This window comes from Chenopodium quinoa, unplaced genomic scaffold (assembly GCF_001683475.1).
Source record: "Chenopodium quinoa cultivar QQ74 unplaced genomic scaffold, ASM168347v1, whole genome shotgun sequence".
Lineage (NCBI taxonomy): Eukaryota > Viridiplantae > Streptophyta > Magnoliopsida > Caryophyllales > Amaranthaceae > Chenopodium > Chenopodium quinoa.
Genome location: NW_018743813.1, coordinates 1,134,950 through 1,136,025, shown reverse-complemented (window position 1 = coordinate 1,136,025; position 1,076 = coordinate 1,134,950). Strand labels below are relative to the sequence as shown.

At 37.8% G+C, this 1,076-nt stretch overlaps 1 protein-coding gene across 1 annotated transcript; it reads right to left on the bottom strand.

Annotated features, from left to right (window-relative positions):
• Positions 1-213: 213 nt before the first annotated feature.
• Positions 214-804, bottom strand: LOC110685441. The gene is made up of 2 exons (XM_021861966.1): positions 547-804; positions 214-447 (listed from the first exon to the last, which is right to left on the bottom strand). Exons 1-2 carry the CDS (start codon positions 802-804, stop codon positions 214-216), a joined length of 492 nt encoding a protein of 163 aa, XP_021717658.1.
• Positions 805-1,076: the final 272 nt, after the last annotated feature.

The following is a 1,076-nucleotide window of genomic DNA, read 5'->3' as shown; positions in this document are numbered from 1 at the left end:
CATTGAGACTTTCAAAAAGACATTTGGAAAACCACTCTTGACCAAATTGGGAGCGCTCCATCTTGATCCCTTGGTGCTAAGGTGTGATGGAAAAGTTTTGACCTCAACCATTGATATACCTCCATCTTCCTTTGAAGGGGCGGCTTGTAAAGCTTCTTGGCTTGAGATATTCATGCATATATGCTCATCCACTTCCTCAATGATTCTATTAAGCTAATCTTCATACATTGTCACTTCCTTGATAGGAGCACCTATCTTATCCTTATTCAACAGGACATTCTCAAGAGGATCGTTAGAAGTGAGCAAGTGCTCATGCATGGATGATACAACAAGATAAAGAGAATCGATCAACATGCAATTTTCTAAAGATGAACATGGATATTTCATGCTTTCATTCAAGTCAAATTCAATAACCTCTTCTCCGACCTTGAGTGAAATCTTTGCACTCTTAACATCAATCACAGAACCCAAGGTAGCAAGAAAAGGTCTACCAAGAATAATGGGAATGGTAGCATCTTCATCCATTTCAAGCACCACAAAAACTACCGGAATTAAAAACTTCCCTACTATCAAAGGAACATCCCCAACCTTCCATTTGGGAATCTTAATTGACTCATCGGCCAATTGCAAGGTAATCTTAGAAGGCATAAGTTCTCCTAACTCAAGTTTTTGATAAACAGAATATGGTATTAAGCTAACACTAGCTCCTAAGTTACATACGGCGTTATCAATTTGCATCTTGTTAATGGCACAAGGGATAGAGAAGTTTCCAGGATCTTTCAACTTGGGTGGCATCTTGTTCATTATGATTGCACTACAATTCTCGTTTAAGTTGACCGTCTCCACCACATCACAAGACCTCCTACCACTCAAAGTATCTTTGAGGAATTTTGCATAATTAGGAATTTGGGTAACAATTTCAGTACAAGGTAGAAAAGATGAAGTTGCTTAAGCATATCAATAAATCTTTCTAATTGTTCATCAAACTTATGTCTCATGAATTTTTGTGAATATGGAATCTTGGGTTTCATAATATCTTTCTCCACTCTCACCTCTCTAGGTATCTCAATCCTCAC